This window comes from Lutra lutra, chromosome 4 (assembly GCF_902655055.1).
Source record: "Lutra lutra chromosome 4, mLutLut1.2, whole genome shotgun sequence".
NCBI lineage: Eukaryota > Metazoa > Chordata > Mammalia > Carnivora > Mustelidae > Lutra > Lutra lutra.
In genome coordinates, this window is record NC_062281.1 from 20,755,192 (window position 1) to 20,783,110 (window position 27,919).

General features: G+C 44.6%; 1 protein-coding gene across 1 annotated transcript; it reads right to left on the reverse strand.

The window, feature by feature from the left end:
• Positions 1–2,163: 2,163 nt before the first annotated feature.
• On the reverse strand, positions 2,164–27,919 carry MAL2 (mal, T cell differentiation protein 2). Its single transcript, XM_047728044.1, has 4 exons — positions 27,678–27,919; positions 14,349–14,519; positions 7,272–7,427; positions 2,164–4,486 (listed from the first exon to the last, which is right to left on the reverse strand). The coding sequence occupies exons 1-4, from the start codon at positions 27,807–27,809 to the stop codon at positions 4,415–4,417; spliced, it is 531 nt and encodes a 176-aa protein (XP_047584000.1). The 5' UTR covers positions 27,810–27,919; the 3' UTR covers positions 2,164–4,414.

Consider the following 27,919-nt stretch of genomic DNA (forward strand, 5'->3'; position numbering starts at 1 on the left):
AAACCACTAGCCAGAGCCCTCCACTCCCATCATAATTATAGAAGAATGACAGCCTTTGGCCATTGGTTCTTAGTTCAGATGATGCTTTGAGGACAAGTCAGGTGGGTCTACAGTGATGTCTTTCATCATGGAAAAAGCTGGAATAAAGATCTAATGAGTTTACACAGGGTGCTTAATTTTTATATGCATAGCTCCTCTGCTATAGAAAGACTAATCACATAACATTTTTACAATACACATATATTTAATTACTGAGGACCTGTAAGGTAGAATTCACTCTAACTACATCCAGAGCTAGGTGAAAAATGCCTACCCATTTTATACCAGAAAACTTCAAGTGCTCACAGGATCAATTTTTAGAGTATATCGACTGGAACATGAAGAGAGGTATTGCTATAACATTCATCCACTTGCTAACTCAAGGTCTAGTTACTGGGCACATGCTATTTGCTATGCGCTCTTCTAGGCATTGGAGATGGAGCCGTAAACAGAGTAGAAGGCTCCTGCCCATAAACTTTACCTCCTAGTGGAGAAGAGGACAAATGCATAAATAAATAAAATAGATGCTCTTCATGCTATAGTTAAAATATATGTCCTAAGTGCCTAGGAGAAATGCAGGAAAAGAGAAGAAGGACTGCTGGTGTGAGACAACTGAGCAAAGACCCAAAGAGGGTGAGGGAAGAAGGCTCCAGAGAGAGCGACTAGTACTGACCACTGCCCACTCTCTCTAAGAAGATGAGTTTTCGAAGCATTACCAAAAATCCATATGTGTTCTAAAGATGATCATCTCCCCTTTCAACTCTGGGCCCCTCCCGTGTGAATACATCACGTGGCCACCTGAGACACTGGCTCACTTTATAACCAATTTGAACCTTCGTGACAATGACTTCAAATTCCCGATTCTGAACATACAGAGGTGGAAACTGAGAGTGTACGAGTCAAGACCAAATGGTATAATTCAGACTAGAGAACCCTTCTGATGTCCGTTCCAGGGCTGACCGGAGAGCGAGGCTAATTCAACAGAGGACTGACTTGTAAGGCAATGCAGGAGACTAAGGGCCCACACTCCAGGGCCGGAATTTCTGGGCCAGAGAAATAGGTAGCCCAGCTCTCCGGGGGCCTTCGCAGACCAAAGCTGCCTAACATTCCCCCTGTAATGGAGGTCTGGTCTAAAGTCTTACAGCTAAACTCACAAGTCCTTGGCTCTGACAAGAGTTCTAAAAGATGACATCTGCTACAAGCAACTATGTTTAACGTTCTGCTAAAAACTTTTTTTGGAGGGGAAGGGTCACATTTCTATACATATAGAATAGGTAAAATCTTGAAGAACCGAGGGATACACAGCCATTTGGTGCCTGGACTCGGGAGCCAGACTGCTGGCTACTCATGTGTCTACACTTGCTAGACACATGACCCCGATGTCACTTAAGGTCTGTGTTTTAGTTCCCTCATCTGTTTGTTTTGTTTTGTTTTAAGTAGGCTGTGTGCCCAGCATGGAGCCCAACACAGGGCTCAAACCCACGACCCTGGGGTCAAGATCGGAGCTGAGATGGAGAGTCAGATATTTAACCAACTGAGCCACCCCGGTGCCCCTAGTTCCCTCATCTTTAAGAGGAGATGATACTGTCTATCCCACAGAGTTGTCATGATGAGGACTAAATGAGCTAATATTTGAAAAAGTGCCAAGGGCACCTGGGTGGCTCAGTTGGTTAAGCAACCGCCTTTCAGCTCAAGTCATGATCCCAGGGTCCCAGGATCGAGTCCCATATCGGGCTCCCTGCTCCATGGGGTGCCAGCTTCTCCCTTTGACCTTCTCCCCTCTCATGCTCTCTCTCACTCTCTCTCCCTCAAATAAATAAACAAAATCTTAAAGAAAAAATGCTGAGAATACTGCTTGGCACATAGTAAGCACTATATAAATGCTTTTAAATAAAATAGAGTATAACTTAAACTTTCTCTAAAATATTACTTCCAAAGACTTACCTCTTTGACCTTCACCAAAGAAAAAACGCTCACTGACATTTCCTGAGAGACTTATCTTTGAAATGTTTAAAGCAGAACTTTGATATATGGTGAGTCTAGAAATTCCAAATCAGTCAAGTTTACATCAAACCTTTAACTGAATTTCAAAGTGAATTGTATAAAAAATAGATGACCAAAAGAGATTATCAAATGAATACTTTATTAGAGTCATAACACTTATAAAATAAATTTCTTTTCATCATGGAGTAACCAGATTTTAAAACCAACCAACACTTTCTCATCTCTACAGCATATATAAAGAAATTCTCAAATGTCATAATTTTTGTTCAAGTGCTTTGTCACTCAATTCACAAACCCAGAACATGATTAATCTACAAATGTAGGTATTCACAGTCAGATGAGTTTTAGGCTTGGTTCTTAATGATCTAGAAGCAATCCATTTACAAAAGTGCCACTAAAGCCATTTCATGAAATCATTTAATTTAATGCCACCAAGCATAGACCTGTTATACTCTGGAAACAAATATAAAATCTCGCAACTAAATCTAGCAGACTAACTTTAAACGATTCCAACTTGAATGAACTATATATCCTTATGGCACATTTATAACTTTGTAATATACAATTCATAATACAGGTTTAAGTGTGTGGTATGAAGCTAGAAAAACCAAGGAAGTCAGACACTATAGAAAAGATAGGACATGAGTTGAAAGTCTTAGACTGATTTCTTCTTGCTTCATATTGAAACATGTCTGTATATCACGAACCAAACTCTGATAAGATTCTTCTTTCTAGGGGATTATTATATAAATACCATCTGCTCACTCAGCATTGATCATGTGACTCATTTGGGATTGTTCTACATTCCATGAAATCTAGTAGCACAATTCAGACATGGCACTCTTAGGGGATGACTCAGCCAAAAAAAAGGCAAAGGGCTGAAGGTTTTGAATGGTCAAACCCCTCTTTTCCCAGAGGAAACCCACCTGGGGCAGGACATAAGTATCCTGCTTGGACAGTGTGGTGGGATCTGGGACTGAACTCTTACTTGTTCTCCCATTCAAGCCATTTTTTGGCACCTTCCCACAACCAGGGTCTCTAACAGATGCATTAAGGTATTTTCTGTGCAATTTGACCAGAGACAAGTTTTTAGGATGGCTGTTGTTTTACAACTGATTTCATATATCTGTTACCAATGCAAAACAACAAAGATGTTGGGGGGCTATTATCAAAACACATAAGAAGCTTCAACTTTAAATTATATTTAATACTCTATTCAAATTTAACTGAGAAAGTAATGTGAAATAATGAGAAGTAAAAAGTTAACTCCTCAGGGAAGCTCTATTTGATAAAGCCTCATATATCCACACACAAATATTCGTATGTTCATGCACAGGACAAACAGCTATATTCTGAAGCATAAATAAACCCAAAGTAAGACATAAGTGGCTAGATACCAGCTCCAGTAGTGGTGAATGGTCTCTGGGGATCTCATTTGAAGGATGCCAGATGAGAGGTCTGCTTAGTTGTTAAGAGACCCTTAGTTTGATTAAGCAACTAGGATTTAGTTCACAAATTACTTTTTCCTGTACCCAAGACTCTGCTTGAATTTGCCTGAAAAACTATCCACCACTTCAAGGGTAAGTACTTGACCATTAATACAAAGGCAATGTGATTATTGCATAATGAGGCTAAATATTACATGATTTATCTTGTTTTATACCTTTCGGGATCAGTTCAGTAAAATACATAAAATATAACTAAAGTGTCACACCAGAGGTCGGCAAACTATAACCTGCAGCCCACAGGCCAAATCCAGCCTGCTTCCTGTCTTCCTGAATCAAGTTTTATCGGGACACACGCTCACTCATTCATTTGCTATTGCCTATGGCTGCTTCCACAAAGTAACAGCAGGGTTGAATTTTTGCAACAGAGACTGCATGGCCCACAAAGCCTGAATTATTTACCATCTGGACCTTTAGAAAAAAGAGTGCCAATCTCTGTTTTATGCTAAAAGACAGAGTTCAGTGGGAAGGCTATTTAAAATGTGGTTTGTTTTTGCTTTTTGTTTTTTTGTTTTTTAAGGAAATTTTCGTTACCTATTAAAATTAAGGTTTAGGTGACCCAGCAATTAAACAAAAGAGATACCCTTTTTTCATGAGCAGTATCTGTATATTTTATGGCTATAAAGGAAAATTTTCTTTAAAAAAGAGACAGATGTAAAATTAAAGGTCATTTCTCTGTTTAACATCATAATAACATTAAAATTCCATCCACGAAATGAACCAAAACTTGTTATTTAGATTCTCTCCACATACTAAACAGATTACTTTTGGAATGTTGTTCTCTCTGGACAAAATGGTATCCAAATTGATCAGACATATAAAATAGACAAATGAAACCAGCACAGACCGTTAGTTTCTAAGGAGTGTTACGGTCGCCATCTTCGTAAAGCCAGACCCAAACTGCAACCATAACAAGCTGTTGTCACAAAGGCAAAAATCTAAGAAAAAGGAAACAAAAGCTCATCAGATTTATAACACTGACTTTAAGAAAACACTTATTCTAAAGAACAACTATCTGAACACTGATCAACCTACCTAAAGATACTTCAACACGTACGAAATATAGTTTATAGTCATCTTTTTGATGATCTGTACTACTGTGTTTTACCCCCGCACATCATTAACCCTTCTTTTAAACATTCCAGCCCCCAATAATTTTCTCATTTGTGGATAGCCTTAGGTTGAACCTTTGTTCACGTGCTGGACTCACTTGTTAAATACTTCTACAACCCCCGACACGATATTCAAAAAGTCAGTACAAGGTGTCTATTCATACAGTGATTTCATGGCAAGAAAAATACAAGTCTTAGAACTTGAGGATGTATCAAACCCTTCCTGTGACAGTGGAAAATGCCTTAGAAGCAAACAAAGTAAAGCCACAGAAATGAATCAACAGACTGGCATGGGAGATAGTTCTGAAACCTGCACTCAACTCTGAATGTATACCGCCCTTCCTATCTGACAAGGATTTCTTTAGCACCAACTATGTGTACATCAGTACATCTGGTGTAGATAGGCAAAGAGTAGATAGTGTCCTCATCCTTTGGGAATTCATGAGCCATAGAAAACTTTAAGACAAAGCAATTAAATATGGTAAAACATGATTTAGTGCAGGGATCCTTTACCAGGAAGCTCTAGCTCTGAGAAGGAATACTGGATTCACCTGGGGAACATGGCCATTCTCTAACCGCCATTCTGCAATTCTCCCCGGCCTGCTCTGCTGGTTGTCTCTGTGACACATCTATAATCTAGACACTGTCTGCTAGATGAGAATGACCATTTCTAGTATGCATTATTAGTGAAAATGCATTTTCCTCTCTCAGGTGCATTGAAATTAAAAGTAAAGTAAGGGATTCAATGCCATTTCACAAAAGCATGGCTCATATATTTAGGTAGTATTAAAACTCAGAAGTTAAAGATTCACTTCTGCAGGAGGGTATAGATGAGATGGGGGGTACTGTAGAACTAAAAGCACATTGAGGTTTACCAAGGCAGTTTCACTTAAGCAGAGAGAGGGACAAAGTCACAGAAGAGGGTCGGCCAGAACAGAATCATGCCATGGAGAACACTGAAAACTGGGCTCTTAGGACAAAGGAATGTCGGTGAGAAATTAATGACATGTACTATCCACAAAGCACTTGAGCACCCACTACTCTTATGAAAGTGGGCTCTTAAGGCAACTATAAGTAGACCCATTCAGTACTACTTCAAGGATCTGAGCAGCAATGAGAGCGCAGCCTACACCACTGAAAAGGAAGGGATGAAAGGAGTGAAGGAAAATCCAACGAGAACTGATGACTCAGGAAGGACGCTTGGGAGGAAAAAAGTCAATTCCAAGTCCCGGAACTTTTCTTCACTTCACAACATTGTTAAAACCAGTGGTTTCCTAACTGTGGTCTCTGGATAATAGGGATCCCATGGCAGTGCCTCGGAGATGATGAGGTGGGCAGAGGTAGCTTCAGGAGAAGGACGGATAGGGTCAGTCAAGCCCCTTGTCTCCCACTCCAAGTAGAGCAGCTGTGCTCTCACCTTCTGTATATACTTATTGGGTTTTCAGTAAGATTTCATTAGGTGAAGCAATTTCACTTCTCATAAAAGAAAGTGTAAAAATTACTGATCTAAACTATGAACCTGTCAAAGTTGGGACCAGGTCTCCTTTCTGTTGCAATCCACAAATTGTCTAATTCATTGTAGGCACTCAATGAATAAATTTTGACAAAGCTGGACAGAGGCTTGGGAAACTGATGGCTGTAGGTCTTAGAATCATCGTGCCTCCACCCTTCAAAACCCAGACTCTAGACCTGTGCTGTCCGATATGAGAGCCACCAGCCACATGTGGCTATTTAAATTTAAATGTAATGAATTAAAAGGAATGGATTAATGGATTAATTAGTAGCCACCATATTGAATTGTGCATATATGGGATATTTCTATCATTTTAAAAAGTGCTGATAGATTTTAATGGCTATATGGGGGAGTCCTGGGCTGTTTATATAGACTACCTATGTATAATAGTGAAACATTAGGGTCACTAACTTGCCACAGAGCCATATTAAATATCAACACCTTCAGGGAATAATTTGGATTTCGGACACTTTCAAAATTATAAAAACAGAAATAACGTAGTATTTCTTCAAATTACCCATGTCAATAAAAAACAACAAACTCACTTAGTATATGAATTAAGGAGGACTAAAAATTTCAAAAACTTTCCCCATGGAATGCATTTCATCTGTATGTCATCTATTGTCATGGTGGGAATATTCACCCCCTTCAGACCTCTGGACACTCCTCAGGGGCAGGAGCTGTACGTGGTTCATCCCAGTCCCCAAAACCCCACCAATTTCCTCCTTCATGGTAGGCTCCCCATAAGCACCCACTGAATTAAAATGAATTACAAGCAGGTACTGACCACTGAAGAACACATCTCCCTCACCACATCTAAGTTAGAGGAAGTAAAAAGCACAATGAATTCTTTCTACAAAGTAGGCTCTGTTGTGCCAGGCCAGCCGCAACCATGGGCTGGCAGTCACCTGCATCAGGGTCTATAACACCGGGGATAAGGGCGGAACTTTGCTCATGAGGTTATTATACAGATAAATAGCTAGTCTATGTGGAATCGAATGGCTCCTGTTAGAGAAAGCGATGGCTGCATGAGGTGTTTCTGGGAGACCGTGACCGTGGGGACGGGGGTGCTGGTCGTCTGGACTCATGGACACTCACTGTGGCTGCTACGTTTATGTTATACTGGTTATCGCTCAAGAGCGGCTGCACCGTCACGGTCGTGTTGCAGCGCAGGTCATGCAGGGATGTGGCTGCTGCTTCCAGGAGAAAGGCTCCAAAGTAGAAGACGAACACTGTAAAATGATATGCAAAATCCTGAAAGAGGAAGAAAACCAAAAAAAGACACCTGTAATTAAAAGTAATACTTTTTTTATTTTTCTGTTCCTTATTTGAACTCATGAGGTTTAGATTCAGGAGGGCGAGCCCACGTCCTCAAACAATCTTCAGCCATACTCGCAACTTACTTTGGCTGCTTCAACAACATCAAGCTATTAGAATCTAAATGAAAACCAACTGGCCTGCTGTAATCGATGTACTGACGAACCCGATGTCCTGAATTTTATAATAAAATACATACTTTCATACGCCTTGCTATTATAGTTATTGGATAATAGTCGTGTTATTGTAGTATATGAGTTATATAATAATATACATACATACATTTTATAATTAAGTCTTTTATTTCTGAGCAATTATTATTTTCATCCATTAGACTGTCACCCCATATACTGAAGAATGCAGAAGACTTATGACATCATAGAACTCAATACCATATCTCCCTCTATTCTAAAAAAAAAGCAAATTATATATCATATACTTTGACAAAAAGTATAGGGACTCTCAAACAAAACTCTTGTCATAATGTGATCTCACGTGTTGCAGCATCGTGAAGCGTAACTTTGCTGGAATTTACACCGTCTTACATGAACCGATGTTCGTCCACACGCTGTTGTGTATTTTTGTCAACAGCTCCCAGATACCTGCTACTTTACATTCATTGTCATTCATCCCTACAATCACCACTTATTAATTCCACTTTAAAACAAGTGAGATGCAACATGGGGGGTTAAGGGGGTAGGTGAAGAGTAAATGAAACAAGATGGAATTGGGAGGGAGACAAACCATTAAGTGACTCTTAATCTCACAAAACAAACTGAGGGTTGATGGGGGGAGAGGGGTTGGGAGGGGGGTGGGATTATGGACACTGGGGAGGGTATGTGCTATGGTGAGTGCTGTGAAGTGTGTAAATCTGGTGATTCACAGACCTGTACCCCTGGGGATAAAAATATATTATATGTTTATAAAAAATAAAATTAAAAAAAAAGATAAAGTTAAATAAAGAAATGCCTGGGTGGCTCAGTTAAAAAAAAAAAAAAAAAAAAAAAAAAAAAAACAAGTGATTTTTTTTAATTGAATGACTATTCTAAAGCCATTCAAACATAACCTTTTTGAAAGAAGACCTCAAACCCACATAGGGCTGTCTGGTTCCAAATTCCACTTTCTCTCTGCTACCAAACTGTCATTGATAACAGCAACATTTCAGAGAAAGAACAACACACTGCCTTTGTAAAGGCCCATTCAACAAACAAAACTGTCAACTGTCCATGAGAATGGTTCTTACTCTGACTAGAATAATAAGGAAAAGTTAACTCACCAGGAGTGGGAATTACAAAGATATGCGCTAAAAATACACTCTACTTAGCACCTCTAATATAGAAGCTGACTCACCAATGCCTTTAAAAGACTCAAGAACAGTGTGACAGACTGATCGCGTGTCTCCTCCATAGCAGAAGCGCTCAGATCCACAGAGCTATGCAACAGATGTTCACTGAAGAAGGTCAAAGTCCAAATGTCCCTCCTTTTATGGATTAAAAGTAATAGAGCTGAATCTCAATTAGTAATTAAGATTGGAGAAAAATATGGTTGAGATCACTAGGTGCTCATCTAAATTACTGAAGTGGACCCTCGGAAGTGGCTCGGGTGAGCTTAGGAGGGGCGGGAGAAGTCTGGTGACATGGCTGCAACTCAGTGTGATGAGGCCCTCCCCTTCTTCACCAGCCTCGCCTCATGCCACCCTCCCATCTCTCGGAGCATCAGCCGATGTGATCAGATCAGCTACCCACATCATCCTAGGTCCTAGGTATCCTAAGGTGTTGGAGGAGAAGGACTGAATTCACGGCAACCCTGGCCAGAAAAATCACTCTGCAGGCTCCTGGACTTCAGAGTCAGGCAGGCAATGTGCAGTGGGGGCTACACATCTTTGTGAAGCAGCTCCCGATGGTCTCCTAGGCCCTTGCGCATTGGTAATCCCATACGTAGGGCACACAGTCGCTTTGTGAGGAGTCTAGTTAGCTGACGGCTTTGGCTTCGGTGGGTTAGGGTACTGCTGTATCCCTCCCAGTAGTCCCTGGCTAATGACGGCACTGTGGGGACACTGGTGCCCGGCCACTTTTGCCTAATGTAAGACTCTTAAGGCAAAGCCTGGGCCCCTGAGCTTCTCATTAATTTGGGTAAGACCGTTGATCTGCAGCCCACTCTAGGACTTTCCTGCTTTATCCAATTTCCCTCCCCATCGCCCTTTTTCCCATTTCCCTCCCCAGGCAGGTACTATCTCTTCTCCTTCCCCTCAAAAAAAGTCTCTTGCAGTTTTTGGAGTTTGTTTGTTTGGTGGTTTTGTTTGTTTGTTTGTTTTAGAGAGAGACAGCAGGAGCAGGGGGGATGGACAGAGGGAGAAGGGGAGAGAGAGAGAATTTATGCAGGCTCCAAGCTTAGCCTGGAGTCCAACTCGGGGCTCGATCTGATGACCCCGAGATCCTGACCTGAGCTGAAATCAAGAGTCCGATGCTTGACCGCCTGAGCTATCCAGGTGCCCCCAAATCTCTTGCACTTTTAAATTCATCATACAGTCTGCTTCCCAGTGGACCTGAGATGACAGATACGCTCTTTAGTATCCTGAACACTCCCTGCTTGGCCACTAACATCATTGTGATTAATGCATCCATTGTGTAATTATTTCTTTTTGTTTTTTAAAGATTTTATTTATTTATTTGAAAGAGAGAGAGAGAGAGAGAGAGAGAACGAACATGAACAGAGGGGAGGGGCAAAGGGAGAGGGAGAGGGAGAAGCAGACTCCCTGCTGAGCAGGGAGCCCCATACAAGGCTCGATCCCAGGACCCTAAGATCATGACCTGAGCCACCCAGGTGCCCCTGTGTTATTACTTCTTTACTGACACTATCTGCTACAGCAAACTCTGAGAGCCACTACAGGCCTATCTCATTCACCACTGTATTTCTAGGGCCTACCCTAGGACTCGGTATGTATCAGGAGCTCCGTCAAGGTCCCCCCGCCACCCCGGGGAGAGCCACACCCACATTTCTATCTGGCCTTCCGGGCGTCTGATTCGGATTCCTGCTATGTGTGGAACGTATGCAAGAAGATCTTCCACAGATTTTTGCTCACTGTTTTGGACAATGTAGATCGTTTATATAAAACCGATGGTTCTTGAAGGTAAGCAGGCCTCAGAGTCATCTGAAAAGCTTGTTACAGCACAGACTGCTGTGTCCCAACTCCTGAGTTTCTGATTTGGGATGTCTGTGGGACCTGAGAATCTGCTCACCCAACAAGGTGCCAGGTGCTACTGCTGTCGCTGGCCGGGGACCACCCTTTGTGAACCACCTGTCCTGAGTTCTTGGCACCTCCCCGTGAGCAGATGGCCCCAGCCCCTTTCCGAGTCTCCTTTGTATTCTCCTCCTCTTCTGTCTTCTGCCAAGCTTCCCGATAGTCACACAGCCCAGACTGTGGCAAGCTTGTCTTCCCTTTTGCTCAGGTAAACAACCTTAAGCAGAGCATGATTTTTATTTCTTTCTTCTCCATATTCTTATCTTTAGCCCCTGTTTTGCTCCTCAAGTCAAATTTTTACTAACTAGTTTTAAAGAAAGCTACATTGTAAATAGGGGAATCCTGGTTTCCACAACGGCAGCATGAAAAAGGGACAAGAGCCACGCTGAGCTTATCTTCCTCAACCGTAAAAATGAGAACAGTAATAGTCTCCCATAAGGAACTGTCATAAAGATCAAGTAAGTAAATGAATGTCGGAACAGGAAATACAGTTCGGGACATTCACAGCAGTAAGTGATGTCAACAACAGGCAAACGTATGCCACCTACTCTGGGGAAATAGAGTGCAGCACGTTGAATTGCATGGGACTTTTTTTTTTTGTAGCTCTTATTTTTCTAAAATATGTCTTTCCTTTATACACCACCTCTCCAAAAATGGAAAATAAGTATGGGATCTCTTATTTTAAAGTTAGGCAAAATGCTATTTCCTCTCTACAAAACAAACAAAAAACCAAAAAAACAACAGAAAAATAATCTCAAAAATCAAAACTTGCTTCTTTCCTCAAATTAGAAAAGGGCAAGTTTCTAGCATTTAATATTTGTTATTACATATATTACATACCGTATTTTTATTTCATCAAGCTGGGGGAAAAATTCTGAAGATATCTACCACCACCAATGTTAATCCAACCTCATGCTCCACAAAAAGCGAGAAACCATGAATATTTTAATTAATATCCCACAACAAATACTTTTAGAAAATAAATTCTTCAACAAAATGCATTCCTGTTTCCTTCATGTGCTGTACACAGGTAACATTAAACTGTTATCACAAATGGAAACAATTATTTTTTGAGCAGTTAAAGTCTAACAATTCCAGAACGCAGCAATTAAAAACGGTTACCATCTGGTGACGATTCCATGATATGCATGGCTCAGAAGTTTTTCTGGCAGAGAGAATACACGATACATTACAAAACCTACTAAAAGCAACCCTGTGGTCAGAAACGACTGATTATGTGAAAAATCACAAGAGGAGAGAGAGAAAAAAAGGAGCCTGTTCTAAATATGGCCAGCGTTTAAGTCAGCTCCGTAAAGGCATGATGAGTTGGCTCTTGGAAAGTGTGGCCACCATGACAAGGCCGTGCAGAGAACGCCACTGTGCCAAGTGCTGCGTGGGTCTACTGTTTCCTCCCTCAGTAAGAGTGGACGGCCCCGGCTAAAAAACCATGGGTTCAGCTCTGCAGGTGACCTCTGCAGCACAGTGGTAGGGTCTTTCCAATTTCAGTTGCCACTTTCATTAAGTGGTTTAATTAAAAAAAAAAAGAAAGAAAGAAAAAACAGCACACACTCTTACATTTTATTGTCTGAACAACAAACATAATGTTACAGATGGGGGGAACCACATATTTAGGAAACCTAATGAATTTATAAGGATATTAATGATGTACTCAATACCAAAAATTAGACTCAATATAAATGAAAGGAGAAAAGATGGTTTGAACATATGTCTAACAAAACCAGGCAGGATGTTGGGAAATAGGTACGCATTGGTACAGTGTGTGCATCAACTATTAGAAGGAAGGCTGGGCAGGGCAGGACTGGAGACTCACTACCTTCCCAGGTGGTAACCCTTTAGTGTCTGGGCTACCAGGAGGTCCAGGAAGGTCCCAGAGGACAGGACAGGACAGGGTGGCAGGGAGCACAGCACTTGGAAAGAGGTAGCAGGTTGAAGCAATGACTGTGTATTAACTAGTACTTCAGGCTATACTGGTTCCTGCTGGCCAAATACCATTTTTGGAGCTTAATACTTAAAGAGCCTGGTGGGGCTTACCAACATCGGGTACGAAGTGATTCATTCATTCATAAATATGGGAAAGCCAAGCATTCTGAAAGAGGAGGTTAAGCAATCTATCTGTAACTTAAATAGAGATTTCTGATCTTCATCACTTGACAAATTATTAGAAATATTTTCTCATCATTAATGAGAAAGCAAGGCAAAAACATAGGAACACACTGCATCAGCAACTTATGAAACACCTGTGTGTGGGTGGGGGTGGGGGTGGGAATGTATTGTGTGTGTGTATTGGGAATAATTTTTCCTTAAGTTTTTATTTAAATTCCAGTTAGCTAACATACAGTGTAAGATTAGTTTAAAGTGTACAATTTAGTGATTCAAAAGAAGGACTTTCAGAGTGCCAAGCTGCAAGCCTTGACATATTTAAGGAATTAGGATGATTACGGATCGTACATCACAAATCACATGCAAAGCCGATGAGTACTTTCGAATACATTAATTCCAGATAGGTACTATTATTACCATTCTACAGATGAAGAAATCAGAAGTCACAGAGGTTCCATACTTTGGCCAAGACTACACAGTTACTAAACACACCAGACCTCCTTTCAGATCCCGTCAAGATTGTAACCCTTGCCCCACGCTCCCTCCTTAACTTTGCAGTTAACCTACTGAGCCCAGGCTGGCTTCTCGGGCAACCACACCACTAGGCTTCACTGCTGGTAACATCCAGGGTGATGATGGCTCTCCTTACGCTCTGGAACATTCTTTAATATGCCTAACATCCCTCCTAAAGCTGGTAGATACAATGTTACCGTCCCTGAAAAGAACAATACCATCCTGACTAAGACCTGATTTAAATTCCTAATCAGCAACTGACTGAAATGGAACAGAGGTTCTTCCCTGAACTCCTCACAAACTTCTTCAGGCGCTATCTGCCGCAGACCAGAATTCAAGCTCCACTGGCCATTCTGGAACAGTCTCAGAGAGGGAATAAGCCTCAGAATGAAGGAGGCCCCCTCTATTACACGGGAAAAGCGAAAGCAAGTTGATCCAATTTAGTGGCCATCATAATTTTAAAAATTAGGTTGATTATAAATTCATTTCTTAAAATTAACAATTCTTACTAGTTTAGGACAGGAATTAAAAATAAATGATCCCCTTTTCTAAGTATTTACAGTAGAGAGTATATAGCTACCGGTTTTCTGAAAAGAATGTATTATTTAATATCTGAAGCAGAAATTGATGGAAAATTTCAAGATCTATGTCATAGCGTCCATCTCCCAAAGGCACCTCCTTGATAGTTCAATAACTGCAAAGCAAGTCATCTGTTGCAGGAAATAAAAGAGTCTTTGAGTAAAGGTCATCTAAGTCATGGCGGAGTAACAGAAAGGTTGCTCGGCTCTATCGACAGAATTCTCACCAACTGGGAGCCTGCTTCCCCGGGAAGGCAGCCACACGGCCGCACAGCAGACCCGGGGGGCGGACCTTTCCTCTCTCACTGGAGGTAACAGAGAGAACAGGGGAACAGGCACTTCAGGACAGAATAGGGTATTTATACATTTCTCGCATTTTCCTGAAATAGACTTAAAAATCCTTACCAGGAAGTTCCAGTTGGCATCAATCTGAGTCACCATGCCAGACAGGAACAGGCCCAGGAAGAGGAGGGAAAAGAGAAAAGCCGTCACGGACACGAACATGACCCATCCTTGCAGCAGAGGTAGAGGAACGTTGGAGGAGGCAACCAAGATCCAGACGAGGCCCCCGAACAGCTACGGGAAGGAAAAAAGACGTCACGGGTGTGGGCAACAGACCTGAACATGCTCCTTCCCCTGCCACTCACCCTTGGTTTCTCCCCAGCCCGCTGCACACAGTCCCGCAACCCCACCCACCGCCTTTCCTCTGTCCTTGCACGTGCCCAACACCAGCTTCCCTCCGGGGCAAGGCAAGGGCTTCAGCTGACAGGTCAGACCCAGGGCCACACCCATCTCCGCACCTGCCTTCGTGTCCGATTCTCATCCTCAGCCCATGAACAGACACAGAATCCTTTCATTACCTAAAAGTATTTCCGTTTGACACTGCTGCCTCTCTACTAATTTCCTCTCTGGTCAACCATTTCTCAAACTTCATCTGTGCTTGGTCCCCACCTCCGATCCGTGACCTCTGACTCTTCAAACCACTGGCTTCTGCGCTCACCGCTTCTCGGAGAGTTTATCAGCCAAGATCAGCCGTAACTTTCTAACCTGTCACTTCTGATGGCCATGTGCCTGCCCTTATCATGCTCTATTTGTACACACGAGATTACTGCCTACCTGTAGGGTAAGAGCCGCCACTGCTGTGCAGGGTAATAAGCACAACCTGCCGAATTTATTGACACTCCTCTGCATGCTGGCCATGGGAACAGGTACCTTGGATATTCACAGACCTGACATTCAGTAAACACGAAGTGCCTGTCAGGCACTGCTCCAGATGCTGGGAATAAGATGGTCTACACGCTACGCTTGGTTTCTGCCATCACAGAATTCACCATCTCTTACAGGAAAGAGACTATTTTATTTTATTTTTTAAAAATATTTATTTATTTGTTTACTTATTTATTTGGAGAGAGCAAGTGGGGGAAGGGTCAGAGAGAGAGAGAGAGAGAGAGAGAATCTCAAGCAGACTCCACACTGAGCGCAGAGCCTGACTCAGGGCTCGATGTCATGACCCTGAGATCATGACCTGAGTAGAAATCAAGAGTCAGACACTTAACCAACCTAGCCACCCAGGCACCTCAGGAAAGAGACAATCAAACAAGTGAGTAAAATGCTGCTTCACACGTCACAATTGGGTAAACAGTGGGCACTGCAGGTTCCCAGATGGAGGGCACTAAACACCCAGAGCTGGAAACTCAGGAAACACACCCAGAAAGCAACAAACCAAGGGACAAAGCTAGGGCGTGTAGTGGCAGGAGGAGAAAGCTGTCCCGGGGCAGGAGGCCAGCCCTGAGAGGATCTGGCAGAGCTGAGGGGCAGGGCTCAGCATGACAGGGACAGGAGGTAGCACGTGGAGCACGCCGGAGGAGAACGTGGGAGGCTGAGCTGAAGGGTCGGGCAGGTCCCCTCAAGGAGGTGAGCTTCTCCCCTGGGCAACGGGAGGCCACAGAATGCCTGAGCAGGAACTAGCCTGACCCAGTCTGTATTCAGAAGCTTCTCTCTGAATACAGAATGAATGCGGGACTGAGGGACCACAGAGGAGACCGTTACGGCCACAGAGCACAGCCCAGACCCGGGCAAGGAGCACAGAGGGGAGCGAAATGAATAGACAGAAACTGAGAAGTGGTGGCAGGTGGTGACTGATCAGATAGGGGACATGGCAGCAAAAGAACAGATAAGGAAGAAACTCAGATTCCTAGCTTGGGCAACAAGGAGTGAAGGAGAGATCACAGGAGGAGAAGCGATGACGGCACAGAGACGGTCAGTTTTATGACACTAACCACCACGGTCTCCTCTAACCTACCAGTAAAGCCACAGAGGCTACACACCCTTTGCATGGGATTCCAGGTCCCTCTTGCTCTAACCTGTCTTTCTCAGCCTTTGTCCCTTCCCACGAAGTCCCTCACATTTCACATTAAAGAAAAAAAAAATCCACGGTCCAAAGACAAAGTGCTTTCACATCCGAGCGGCCTGACATATGCTGGCCCAGAATGTCATTCCCTGCCCACGTGTATCTGAGAAACGACCATTCAGAGCCCATCTTGAAGAGCACATCATCTCAGAAGGCCTTCCCAAGTTCCATCCCGCCCAGGTGCCCTGGGCAAGCTCCCTACATGGGTATGTTACACGGATGAGAACCACCAAGTGGATCGCCCGGCTTCCAGGCCAGCTGCACGAGGAGACCCTCCTGGCATCCGGCTGCCTTCTAGGCCTCTGCGCGCTAAGCCATTTCCCCGCTGACACAACGATGCCTTCCTAGTAGCCAGGCACTACGCTAGAGGCAGCGGTCCAAAAACCTAGGCTGTGCATCCGTGCTGAAGCCACCTTCAGCTGGCCGGTGGGAATCCAGCCCAGGCCCTCCCCACCCCTTCCACACACACACACACACACACACACACACACACACGATCATATCATAGAAACATGTCCCTGTGGCATGCAGAAGGCTCTCCAATATTTTTTTCAAAAATAAGCTCCAAATTTCCAAGAACAGCTGGAACTCTACATACTCATATTAAAAACCAATGATCAAGGGGCGCCCGGGTGGCTCAGTGGGTTAAAGCCTCTGCCTTCGGCTTGGGTCATGATCCCAGGGTTCTGGGATTGAGCCCCGCATCAGGCTCTCTGCTCAGTGGGGAGCCTGCTTCCCCCCTCTCTCTCTGCCTACTTGTGATCTCTCTGTCAAATAAATAAATAAAATCTTAAAAAAAAGAAAAACCAATAATCATGTGTATCTTGCTTCTTAAGTATAGAGATAATACCCAAATTGCACAAATCGCTAAAAGTTAAAATCACAAGTTTTACTAATTCAAGTTTCTAAACGAAGGCCCAGTCGTATAAGCCGTTACCACCTTGAAAAAGATTTTCGAAAGCATAATATGTTATCACTTGAGTATGATAATGGCAGCACCAATCTAATCAATTTATAATTGTGGTTGTTGGTATATCTGAAGTCCTAATTTCAAATTTAAAAAAACAATTAAAAAAATTAACAATCAACCCAGAAAGTTTCATGAAGTAAGTCTAAATCATGAATATGAATGCATATTTAAAAAATTTAGCCACAACCTTTTTTACTAGCTATGAACGAAATAATGTTCCCGGTAAAAAGATTCTCTACTCTATCGTACTGTTTATTAAATACGTGAAGGTGATAAGATCTTCAAATCTTTCCCTTTTTTCACAGCATCATCTTCCTGGTAACCTTTTCTTACTCTCCCACTATAAAAAACATACGCTACTTTAAATATTACTTAAGAAATATGCATTGCTATTAAATATCTATTATTAAAGAGTCGTTTATTGAGAAGCAAGGTGTGAGTACACGGGTAATAAACTGGCAACGTTTATCAGAGGCAAGCAGACTCCACAGGCAGAAAAGTATAATTATAGGATACAGGGATTATGATAACTTGACTCTCTTAGGAAGGGCTATATGATCCCCTGGAATTAAAGAAACACTTCATAAGCCCCAACTGGACCTCAAACTATTGGTCTCAAATCTCCCACCAGGCACTGTAGAAGAATACTCGGGGAAAAACGAAAAAAAAAAGAAAAGAAAAAAAAAAAAGCGAGGTTCTGTCTCCAGGAGCTCTAGATTAGGGAGAAACAGACACCATCAAATCTGATTCAGGAGCAGATTGTGGTGAATACTATAAAAAGAGCTCCACACACTGTGCTCTGAGAGACCAGGCAAGGAGAGAAGAAACAGAGTGGGAGGCGTTGAGAGAGGGAGGTAGGGGAATCGAGGGAGGCAGGGAAGTCAAGGGAGGCAGGGGAGGTGAGGGAGGCAGGGGGGCAGGGGGACAGGGGAGGCAGGGGGGGCAGGGGGACAGGAGGGCAGGGCGGGGCAGGGGAGCCCGGAGGCAGGGGAGGCAGGTTTGGAAGCAGGCTTGCGAGGTAGACAGGGCTTGGACAGCGGATGCTGATGTGAAACGGTAGAGACGAACCATTCTCGTCATACTCAAAATTACAGCCCTTGCAACACCTCCAAGGCTTGGGAAGGAAAAGGAAAGCTTATACAAAAAGAGAACAGATCGGCCTCCTCATGGTGTGTGTGTTGCAGGGGAGTGGGGCAGGGGAGGGAGGAAGGCGTATGAGTGCCCCTCCCACTCTTTCAGCACCCCGAACCCCTCCCTCCCCTGGATTCCTGGCTCAGTGAGTCTGTGAGATCCAGGCTAAAGTCCTGCTCCCCATGGCAGCTTTGGGAGAGGCCACAGGGATGGGCTGGAGAACAAGAAGCGAGGCCACCAGGGAGACCCGCCTTCCTCACCGCAAGACGGTCATGTCGGTGCGGGGGTGACGGGGCTCTGACACAGTCCTTTCCTCCTCGCTTCAGGATTTCCTTTTGCCAAAAGCTACCTTTTCTCCATGGGCTTCCCAGGCTGGCTCCAACTTTAAAAACTGATCCTTTCATAACACGACCACTGTCCATCCAATGCCGGGCGTTACTAAGCTGAGAGCATTTACCAGCCTCACTGTAACCATTTGCATCCCGGTTCGGTACAGGCGACTCTGGAGGGAACCTTGTTTTTTGAGCACAGAAATGGTTAAAATCCGCAGGAGAACAGCTGGTAAAATATCCTAGCAACGGCTGGGTACACACGCTGTGGGGAGGGGCAGAATGCTTTGTCCGCCCACGTTCTCCCCTCTCAGATCTGAATCCACATTCTGACCTCTTGTCTATCACCGCCTTCCATCCCTTTCCAGTGCCCTAGAAAGTCTGACACTTACATACCAGACTCCCCCAATGCACCCCAATTTGGCATTTCTTTCAGGGAAGTACTAAGTTGGGGCTCATGCCTCTGGACCCCAAGCTCTACCAAGAAAAACAAGCGGACTTCCAGGTATGTTGCAAAGGCCAACGTTTCCTAGAAGTAGGTGTCCGCCTTCGCCTGGGACTCGGTTCCCCCCTTACCCTCTGAGCTGCAATTAAGGCGATCCTGGCAGATGCCTTGAATGCTCAAGTGTGCGCTGGGCTGCCATTACTCGAACGCCACACAGTCCGAAAACCCCAGCCCTCCTTGGTGGCCGACTATCTGCTCGTCACGGTAACTTGGCTCCTGCAGCCCGCAGGGTGGGACAGCCATGCAGCCTTCCCGTAAGCAAGCCGTGGAAGTTTTCCTCTACACATCTCACCCAACTGCACCCTCCAAGTTGGACTTAAAACTAGGTAAACACGCCAGTGCCTACTCTGACCTATTTTTAGTCAATGTTTGGAATGAGAACAGGCAAAGGTAAATGAATCTGAAGGTACGAAGGACTGGTTAGACTACCCCTAAGGAGAAATACTTCATTATTTAGAGCTTCCTGTGTATGACATATAACCCTTTCTTTCCGATTTTCCTGCTATTTATAGATCGAACATTTCACCACTGTAGCAGTGATGAACCAACAGCAACCTGGAGGGGGAAAAATTGTCTCTTCTTCTGGTTTATAGAGTTAGCTTGAGTGAGAGGTTGAAGCTGATAAGGGTAAGAGAAGTATCAGCTAGCATTTATCAAATGCTTATGCCCCAAGAACTGCTCTAAAGGTTTCATTTGTATCAATTTAATCCACACAAACTCTGAGACATGATTACCATTTTATTCCCATTTTACAGATAGGTCAAAGTAGACAGCCTTTAATAACTTGCCCTAAGTTACACAGTTAATAACTGTTGGAAATGGGACTTGAACTTGGCAACTGGCTTCCAGAGCCTACGCTCTTGACACTATGCTGTTGTGCCTCCCTCAAAGGTTAGTGTTCCTTCTAGAGCAGGGTTTTCTATCATTCTGCTGTGGACTGGCTTGCTGGAGGTGGGAGGGTTGATTCCCTATCCATTGGGTAGCTAATTGCATTTTTCTGAGGACACAACTTTCATCAGAATCTCAGAGCCATTTGTGCCCCTCCCAAAGTTCAGTATATCCTATCTTCTTGGTAACCTCTCCTATTATAATAAATGCTGGCTTACTGGGTATCCACAAATGAAACAACATGGTTAAAGAATGTTTGATGTATTCAGACCATCATCTAATGAATAGATTACCTACTATTAGCTCTTTATACACAATCTGTAGTCCAAGTTTTTTTTTTTTTTTTTTTTAGAGTTTACTGATTCATTTGAGAGGAAGAGAGAACAGAAAGAGAGAGAGAGAGAGAGAGAGCAGATGTGTAAACACAAACAGGGGGGAGCAGCGGAGGGAGACAGAGAAGTAGACCTTCCAGTGAGCAGGGAACTCCATGCGGGGCTAAAGGCAGATGCTTAACCGACTGAGCCACCCAGGCACCCTCCAAGACTTTTTAAACTGGGCACATACTTCAGTCAACATGTACTACTTACAGATGTGCTTCCAAGGTAGCCCATAAATGTGTAAATTCAGTCATGGCATGACTGTAGTGGAGTGTAACTGTCCTGAGAACATGGCTGCTATCTCTCCAAGGCCCCCTTCTTCCCAGCACTGCAACTTTTCCAGCTACCCTAGCCTGGCGCTACAGCCCCTCATCCCTTATCCCCTGCAAACGAGTCCATCCCACTGGCCCATGCTTCTGCCTAGCATGTGCTGCCTACATTTTCTCTGGATAACTAAACGCTGGTAGCAGGTCTTCCAGAAAGATTTCCCTGGCTGGATGCCACCCCTCGGTGCTTCCGTGGTTACTGATCGCTTGTCTCTTCTGTGCCACTTACAACTACTGGTTTGAAATCACAGGCGCATCTGGCTGTTTGGCCCACTGGATTATGAGGTCAGAGTCAGCAGCATTGCCTCAAACATCTCTCTATGCTCAGAGCCCACGACAATGCTTTGTCCAGAAGAGGTTCAGCTACATTCTCTTCAAAATGAATGAAAACCCACCAGTGTGTGTCATGAATGGTTCTAGAAGAAAATACAGAAGTATAGCTTGAGATGCTCAGAACACTGCTGTCTGGAGCCGAGCTCACTCCCTGGTACATGGTGGGTGGTTGAAGAGAGGCATGAAGATCCGCGAAGCAAGAACACGTACTTCTCAATTTTTAAGTTATTACTGGCAGCACCCACCACCCTGTAAGAGAACTCAGGAGGCGGGGATGGAGAGTTATGGGGAAGTTGGCAGTCTAGCTCTTGCCAGTCTAGCTCCTGACACCCCATTTTCAATCTTCTTCAGACCCCAAAGGTGTTCAGTTCACCCATTCTACTGCAATTCCTGTTGGAACTCTTGACCGGGGTAGTGGTTGCCTTGTGACTCACACGCCCTCCCCCTGCTCCCTCCATCCATCCCCATCTGCCCTCTCCCCTTGAGGACTTCCATCCAAACTGGTCCTGGTCCTGGAATAGCCCTGGTAAGGACAGCCAGCACGGTGTGCTTGTTTTAAATCAGAGAAAGGAAAACAAGGCAAGTTCTGGGAAGCAATGAGAAATAACAGACCTAGAAGAGGCCTCTGTAGAAAACAGACTAATGCAAAAGAAGTTTTACTTTTTAGACTTACATCTGAAAGTTTAATAAAAATGTGTTTGAGGATCCTTAGAAGAATTTGGTACTACAGTTCTGCTTTGTTTTGTTTTCCTCTCCATCCAACCCAAACTTCCATTTTGGTCTCTTAAATAGTTGGTGCTAATGTTAAACTGGAAAGCACATCTTATAGCGGAGAAATATGTTCTGGCCCCTTTTTATTCTTATTTACCATTGCCTTTGATTTTTTTAAAAATCCTCTTTTCATGTTTGTGGGTAACTATTTATCACCAAGGTTAAAAATGTCCATGCAGGCCACTGCCCTGACATCAGCAGGAACCTTACAAATCATTGACTCTTTCCCTCTTTTTGACCTCCCTCCTCTGGAAGCTATTATACAAAAGTTAAGAATGTCATATATGTGACTCTTTCATATAAAAGAGGACATAGGAAATTCAGATCAGACGGCAGATTCCTGGAGAAGAATCATGACATTTTAAAAGTTGCTCGGGACATCAACCCCCAAGCTGCCCTTTTCCGCTCCAACCAGTTTCTCTAGAGTATTTTCACACGCTGTCCAGTTTGTCCTGCTGACCCAACAGCATCTGTCAGGTGCCGCACGCGCACGATTCAGTGTACACTAGCCTCGTTCCCACCCTTTGTCATTACACAGTCTTCCCTATTCAGAAACATCAATTCAAATATGTCATGTTCAGGGCTCTTATCACCAGCTACAATGTTTCTACAGGGTTCTGAAAAACCAATCTCCTCTCCTCGACCTTTTCCTTTGGAGCTCGACGTCAAGACATTCAGGAACCTGATTCCAAGTGTTCCGTGCTGCCATGCTTCATGTTCCGTACAGGGCTGCCAGTCAGGGGCAAATGACTGCGGAAAACAATGTTTTGGCAGGGGCATCAGTTTATTTTCTCTTATGAAATGTTAAGGACTCTTTACCCATGGCTGGAGATTTTTAACCCAGAGGTAAAGGGAAAATCTTGCTTATAGAATTAAAACCCTTTTAGAGAGGGGCACCTATCCTGGAAGAGCTCCTCTTCACCACTGCCAACGCACAGTGTCCCTGTGCAACTCGAATCTGTTTTTTGGGCAAGAAAAGGAAACTCTGTACATCTGACCATTCATATGTTAGTCCGGTGTCAAAGCTCTGGGCTGAAAATAACCTGAAATCCCTTCCACAGATTGCTCTGCATGACGGCACATGCCTGCCTCAGAGCCCCTCCCACCCTCCCCATCATCCGCTCATTAACATTTGTTTTCCTGGCATAATTCCTCAGAGTTACATCTTATATTTAAGCCTGGTCTAGTATCATTTCAGGACAAGCCACACTTTGCGTACTTGGTTGACCTTCCAAACGTCAGATCTGTCTCTCCCCTTCTCTACTTCTTTCATTTGTCAAGTTGTCATTATCCCTCATTCAAACCACTGACACAAACCCTGGAGCTGATGTCTCTGCCTTCCATCTGTTTTATAACCAAGCCTCATTCCGCAAAGATCTCTAAAACACAAGTATGGTCGCCTTTGCCCCCATCGGTCAGCAGCTCCCCATCCTGTGCCCTGGCCTATCGTTTCCCAGCACATCACAACTTGAGCCCTACCTGCTTGTTCTCCTTCTGCCTCCTTCCCCCAAGTTCTATAAAAAACCAAAACAAACTAATAACTGCTAGAACCCTCATGCCACAGTCTGTCTCATCTCGAGGGTTTACACATGCCCTCGTTTCTACCTGGAATTTTCTTCCCCACTTTTTCTGTCTATTGAATTCATCTATTCATCATTTAAGACTAAACTCAAACGTCACCATTCTGTTCAAGCTGTCTGTTCTGGACTCCTCAGTGGCCAGAGATGCTGTACCCTGTTTTTCTTTTTCTTTTTTAAGATTTTATTTATTTGAGGAGAGAGAAAGTGCTCATGTGCCAATGAGCACCACTGGGGAGAGGGGCAGAGGGAGAAGCAGAGTCCCTGCTGAGTGGAGAGCCCAAAGCTGGGCTAAATCCCAGGACCCAGAGATCATGACATGAACTAAAGCCAGATGCTTAATGGACTGAGCCACCCAGGTGCCCCCTACCCTGTTTTTCAATAGTACTTTTCAGGAACTAATTTTACCACTTCAAACACAGCACTGTAATTCTTTCTTGACTTTATACTTCGGTATACAGGAATCACTTAAGGGTAGGAGCTATCCTATTTCCAGGGCATAGAATAAGGCCTGATGTACAGCAGATTCTTAATTATTTCTTGAATAACTGAAAATTACTCAGACATCCGCAACACTGAAGGTTGAAGCATGTGAATAAGAGTCCTAGAATATCTCCCATAAAGAAAAATGCTAATGAATATCTTGGGGAACATGGGCCATTTCTCAAACACCAAAACCATGAAACACACTGAATTCAATATATTGATCTTTATTCCTTTCCATGTTTAATACTGTTACATCTAATCTTTTTTTGTGCATTATACAAGGCAAGTTGAGGATAGGGACCTGAAGTATCTTATTCAACCCAATAGTCCAGCTGCTCCAGTGCCATTTTCTTATGAACAGACCTGCCTGGAAAACACTTTAGCTCCAGCTCACTCTCCATACTTTCATCTTCCTTGAATGGTAGTTATGTTTACACATACCATCTCAACTAGGTTGTATGCTCTTCCAGGTGAAGAAGGGTCTAAGAGTCTTTTTTTCCTGGAAGAGTGCCTTGCACACAGTAGGTATTCAATTCATACCTGACAAATGGCTTAGAAAACATTAATTCAGGAAAACATGAGAGAATTTGAAAATGAAACTTTGACGGTGATATTTTCCCTCATTGCAAAAATAACTTAGCATTAAGCTCTTCGTGGCAAGCGTAGCTCAGTGCACAAACTGAGGGGCTGACGATCCATCTATGGGACACATCCATGGGACACACCTATCCCCAAAAAGCATGCCCGGGCTGTGTGTGGTTGCAACGTTCTCTACCTACAGAGCCAGTGTTATAAATGGCCTTACCTGGTGCTGCCAGGGGGGGCGCTGTTTGCATCTTTTGAATGACCTCTCAACAAATGGCTTATACTTGAGAGATTATGAATGGGTATAATAAGGGGGATTGAGATTGAATTCTTCATGTAAAATTTGAAAGAATTTACACTGAAGTATAGTTGACATATAATGGTATATTAGTTTCAGGCGTACGACATAGAGACTCAACAATTCTACGCATTACTCAGTGCTCTCCACGGTAATTAGGCCCACCATCTGTGAGACTGAATTTTCTGAGCAAGTTTGATCTCTGCTCTCTTAGGGCGTATAACCCAATATCTCTAAGCAGTGTGGAAGGGGAAGGGCCAAGAAGGAGCTCTAGTTTGGCTCACAATGAGGTCTGTGTTTCTCTGAGGTCACCAGTTTCATTGGATGATTTTGGTTATTTTACTTTTGCGGGGGTAGGTTGGGGAGGAGGGAGGATGATATTCAAGTAAAAGAGGCAAGGGAGACCTAGATTTTAACCATCACATATGTTTGGCCATAATAAGGGAAAAGTAAACTGACAAAGCTTTTGGAAGTGATGCTATTCTATGTAGGTAAGGGTCCGAGACTTGTTTCTTCTGTAAGAAGCCAGACATAAGGAGGTAAGAGGAAAGTCTGGCTATTTCTGGGAGCCTGGGTCCCTGCTAGAATGGGGAGGGGTAGAAGCTCTTGTACAGGGAGAAAATTCATATTTGCATGAGAGCTGTCTTATCCATGGCCCTGATAAAGACCGCTGATAAAGACCGCTCTTGGCGGTTCCCAGCCATGACTATACCCCAGAATCTCTAGGGAGCTTTTAGAAGAACCTGGCTGACTCTGGGCAACCGCCCCCCCCCCAACCCCAGAGATTCCAATTTAATTAGTCTGGGCCAGTCACCATATTTTTAAAAGCTTCCCAAGTAATTAAGTACAGCAGAGTTGAGAACTAACTACTTGGCCCCATAAAGAAATACGGGGGCAGGAAAGAGGAAACACAATGGAATAAATCACTTCCGCTTTTTCCTATCAGAATTAGGCAACATTTCTAAAAGTGTGATAAGACCATAGATGATCCTTGAGACAGGATTTGATTCGACGGCACACAGAGAAGCCGTCTCTGTATATATGTCCCATATATACATACAGGTACCCTTACCTATCCTTACATATATACATACATGTGTAAATATATCTTTGAGTAAATATTAGAAAAACACCCCCAGTATATCAAAGTTGACGACTCATGTGTATTATTGTTTAGGATGAGGCTTAAAGTAGGTGCTAAAGTTTAGGAAGGGAATTGAAGTGAACATTCTGTAAATTCTAGAACAGGTGGAATGCGGATTTGGCAAAAACTTGTAAAAGAGGTATGCAAACAACTGGAGTTTGAGAAACATGGCACTGAAGCGGCCCAGAACTTACACAAGCTTTCTCCCCAGATCCTACTGTTCCGAGCGCATCTCCCCCACACCCAGCAGAGCCCGGGCCCAGTGCCATCCTCTCCCTACTCTTCTCACATGGATGCCTGTGCCTCATCCCAAGTACTCAGATGCTTCTGAACTGGGCTCAGACTCAAACCAGCCTCTTCCAGCCTCGCCATCACGATCTGATTACTGATGGCGTAGCCTGTAACTCCCTTGTCTCCTTTTTCAGATTCAAATCGGAGCTAAACTTAACTTAGCACGCCTTAGCCACCTTAGCCTAATAGGGCAGAAAACCAACGCTCACAAGGCGTTGGAGCCCCAGGAGCACAAAAGTGAAACTGAAGCGACCAAATCCAGGTTATGCAAACTCAAAGGAACAGGTGAGGGAAGGGAGATGAAAACTCCTGACCCACCAAACAACATCAGCCTCTAGGAAGGGCAGAGCCCTGCGCTCTGGATTTGCCTTTCTCAGGCGATGATGCAACCGTGAGTTGCCCAATTTATGTTTGCACATTTCCCCTGGTCCACGATGAGTTCCAAAAGCCTCCAACTCCATAAAATTGCCTTTAAAAAGTTTAAGTCTCTAGTCCGATAAGGTTGCCAGTCAGGCCAGGCGACCTCACCTTCACTTAAACCCAGGAAAGTGTGCTGAGAAGGTGTGGAGGGGTACAGGTCCACTAGAAGCCAGAAGGTGCAAAGGTGGGCCGCGAGGAACCTGACAGCCACGTTTCCTCTGCCGCTCTCTCACCCACTGCATTAGAAACTGCCAAGGGCACGGTTCATACTTGACCTTTTTCCCTGCCCTGCCTCCTAAACCCTGCTCCTCTCCCCAATCCAAAGGGCACTAATAATGGCAAGGGGCGTGGGGGGGCGCGGGGAGCCCAGGTCTTAAGCCGGCCTTCTCTTCCTGGTACCTCCCGCCTCGGCTTTTCACATCGTGGCAGATTCCAGGTCACTCAGTCGCCGGCTGGCTACACCTTTGCACCACCCAACAAAATGGCAGGTTAGCAACAGGCGAGGCCCAGAGCGCCTGCTCTAGCTCTAGCCAAGCGCGGCCCCCCGGCCAAGCCGCCGGGGGTCTCCAGCAGTGCCCCGAGCCCAAAACACCCTTCCCCTCTGAAAGTCCCCAATCCGGGGCCCCGCCGGGCAGGCTGCTCGCTCTCTCGGGGCGATTTCTGTCGCCAGCGGGGGAGCAGGTGCCAGCGTAACAGGTGCCAGGCGAGTGGGCCCAGGTTCGGGCCGCTCCAGGCAGGGAGAGGGCAGAACCCCAGGAGGGGCGCAGGTAAAGGCCAGGTCGTGGGGGAAGGGAGCTGGAGCGCGCGCACAGGGAGACAGCCCCGGGAGCAAGGATGCCGCTACCCTTCCTTGCTCCCCCCGGCGCGACCGTCACCGAGGCTGCCCCACTTACAATCTCCAGGCAGACGAAGGCACCCGAGTAGGTCCGCAGGATGTCCGGACCGGCGGGCAGAGTGATCCGGGGCGCCGGGAAGGACACGGCGGGGTTCGGGGGCGGCGGGACTGGCGCTCCGCCGGCCGACATGCTGCCGCTGCCGCTCTGCGTCTCCGCGAGCCGCCGCCTCCCTCCGCCCGCCTCGGCAGCCGGGGCTCCCGCCGCCGCCGCCGCCGCCGCCGCTCGGGTCCGCGGGGTCC

Bases quoted from the DNA above. Each gene is read 5' to 3' on its own strand.
- MAL2 (XM_047728044.1), bottom strand. From the start codon at position 27,809: ATGTCGGCCGGCGGAGCGCCAGTCCCGCCGCCCCCGAACCCCGCCGTG. The intron at 14,520-27,677 runs GTAAGTGGGGCA...TCCTTCCCGTAG, and splicing joins CCTTCGTCTGCCTGGAGATT to CTGTTCGGGGGCCTCGTCTG. The intron at 4,487-7,271 runs GTGAGTGTCCAT...CCTTTTTCTTAG, and splicing joins ACATAAACGTAGCAGCCACA to ATTTTTGCCTTTGTGACAAC.